The 2,664-nt window shown below is 35.4% G+C and overlaps 1 protein-coding gene across 1 annotated transcript; it reads left to right on the forward strand.

Moving 5' to 3' along the window:
- The first annotated feature begins 1,141 nt into the window (after window positions 1-1,141).
- On the forward strand, window positions 1,142-1,859 carry LOC149207959 (plasma membrane ATPase 1-like). Its single transcript, XM_089398197.1, has 2 exons — window positions 1,142-1,294; window positions 1,716-1,859. Exons 1-2 carry the CDS (start codon window positions 1,142-1,144, stop codon window positions 1,857-1,859), a joined length of 297 nt encoding a protein of 98 aa, XP_089254323.1.
- The last annotated feature ends 805 nt before the right edge of the window (window positions 1,860-2,664 follow it).

A 2,664-nucleotide genomic window follows, 5' to 3' on the forward strand; every position in this document is an offset into this window, starting at 1 on the left:
ATAAAACACTGTGTAGAAATCTTAAGTTAAAGACTTTATAAGGATCAGATATCAGATATAAATGTCGATCTTAAACCAAAATTTCAATGTCATTGAGTCAATGTCAAATGAAAATCTGTGCTTTTGCTTATGAAAATTATGGGATAAAATAATTGCTAGACATTTAACTCTTATTCATATTAATAATATTTCTCTTTAAAATTTTTATTAATATTTTTTTTATAAAACTAATTTTGTAATTGTTATATATATGGTTTAATGGTTAGTTAATTAGACTTGAGAGATTTAAACCCAATTAAAATGATTATAGTTTTAACATTTAATTGAGATATTTTTTCAACTCATTAATTATAAGATTAAGATAATATTTCTATCCTAAACCAATATATGTATTTATATAATATAAAATGGGTACATAGCTGATAATTCTACGTGTATCTAGGTCTAAATCCATCATAGGAAATCCCAGGACTCCGAGGAAAATGTCAGATTAATATTGTGAAAGTGGGTTAGGCTAGATGTGTGAAAGCACTGTGTTTCTGTCAAATTTGTGAGAAAACGTGCTGAAAGTGATTGCAGCTGTGATTATGTGTAATGCAAAAGCCCTGGAATAATTGCGCAGATTTATTTGGCTTGTTGTTTTAGACGACGATCTGCCTTGGATCCATGGATATAACGACCAAAGTGCGGGTAGACAAAGCAATGAAAGAGCATGCGCGGAGGAGTTGTGTGAAAAAAAGCGTGCGAAAAAATTATTGCAGAATTTTGATTTGTTACTAGAAGATAGAGATAACTCTGTGGTCATGGCGGAGAAATCATGCATATAGAATAAAGTTGCTGGAAGAAGATGCAAGCATAGGTAGTGGGATCGAGTGCCATGAACCTGGCACCCAACATTGTTGCAGCTCTAGGGACAGCTCCCTCGTTACTTGACTTCGCATATTTAAAATTATATCACTAAACAAAATTCATTTCATATATTAATTAAGTCATCTTATATATTAATTAAACTAAGCTTTAATAGTTATTTAATAAATTATTAAATCCATATACAAGAATTTTTATTTATATACGTCAACATCCAGGCAGAGCATGGTTGATCGATATCCATGCAAAGCATTGTTGAGACAGGTGGACACCTATGTGGACCACCATTGATGATCGATATCCCGGCAAAGCATTGTTGAAACAGGTGGAAATCTATGCAGACCACTGTTGGCTCGAGGGTTTGAGCAGCCAAGCTGCGCAGGAGAGGCTCACTATATTCGGATACAACAAGCTCGAAGAGAAAAAGGTAAGGCTAGCTTCGACATATTTCTAATTTTGAGCTCAGTTCCAGAGTTGAGCTGGGATTTGAGATCTACCGGGAATTGAATTTCTAAGGCTGTTTGAGCCTTGAGGTATGCAGAGTAAAGCAAATTCTTTGGTTCTACTGTGAAGCGATTTCTTTCACGGTTAGAGATATGAACAGGCACAGTGTAATTTCCATGGCTTATATCGTTCTTTAAAATAAATACGTTTTCTTAGCTTGGTCGGGCTTATACTGCAACATCAAATCTTTAGGCTACAGGAAAGTATATTGCCTAGGCTTCCGATGAGGGATCCTTTGTCATGGCTTATGCCAAGAGGTTCATGCACTTGGGGTTTATGCGGAGTACTTGAACATTGTCAAGAATTGATTAAATTTAACTCCATGACGTCTTTTGGGTGCGCAGGAAAGCAAATTTCTCAAGTTTTTGGGTTTTATGTGGAACCCCTTATCATGGGTTATGGAAGCCGCAGCTGTGATGGCCATTGCTATGGCGAATGGAGGAGTAAGCATCATACACTTCGAATTCCCCTCGTTGATTCTATTATAAAGCAGCTATCAAGCTTCATTGCTAATATCATGTAATTAGTTCTATATATTTTGTCGGCAGAGTCGCTGCACTCATCATTTTTCTATCTCGGGTTCTTCGTCTCTTTGCAGTCTCAGTCATTACTAGTGATTTGTCTTTCTCGTTGGTAAAACAACTGTTGATATACTGCTAATGCCATATTTTCTCTGTTTTTGAAAACTCTTGGCTATTTACACCACAAATATCATGTTGTTACTTTTATATGTTCTATTTTTTTTTTCTATGGTGTTTTCTTCTCTGCAAGGGCTTTTCCTAGTCGGGCCTACAATGTGTGCATTCAGTTTATCAAACATGTCTGTCTGCCTGTCTTGACTCTTCAACATGCTCGGATAATATACCCCCATCGATCAATCCATGAACTAAACACATATCTTTAAAGTTTGGTCATTCCTTCTGATAATTGTATTTTTTTGGCAAATTGGTCATGGTTATTCTTTTGTTTTTTCATCATTAATAATATTTGCTAGTACTGTTGCTAATTTTGTGTTTTCTGTGTTCGTTTGATAGTAAATAGTAGTGTGGCTTTTGGTCTCTCCTATACTCTGCAATATGTAATTGACCTAAGAATGGGCTGAATTACCGTCATAAATTCACGGGTTCTATGATAAAAAGATGTTCTAATAAAGGTACGAAACACAATATATAAGTCACTGTAAGAGCCTATTGCTGTAAATTCCGCGAATGTGAGTTATGGATGATCCTAACAAATAGAGTTTTTCGCAATTAAAAAAGCCCGTCGGTGTCACCACTGCAAAAGATTTATTCA

The sequence above is a fragment of the Pinus tabuliformis genome, chromosome 1_2, assembly GCF_031772625.1.
Source record: "Pinus tabuliformis cultivar Carrire ecotype Pingquan chromosome 1_2, CPIR1, whole genome shotgun sequence".
Taxonomy (NCBI): Eukaryota; Viridiplantae; Streptophyta; class Pinopsida; order Pinales; family Pinaceae; genus Pinus; species Pinus tabuliformis.

Coding starts and splice junctions, on each gene's coding strand:
- LOC149207959 (XM_089398197.1), top strand. CDS start 1,142: ATGTGGACCACCATTGATGATCGATATCCCGGCAAAGCATTGTTGAAA. Junction 1,295..1,715: donor ACAAGCTCGAAGAGAAAAAG/GTAAGGCTAGCT, acceptor TTGGGTGCGCAG/GAAAGCAAATTTCTCAAGTT.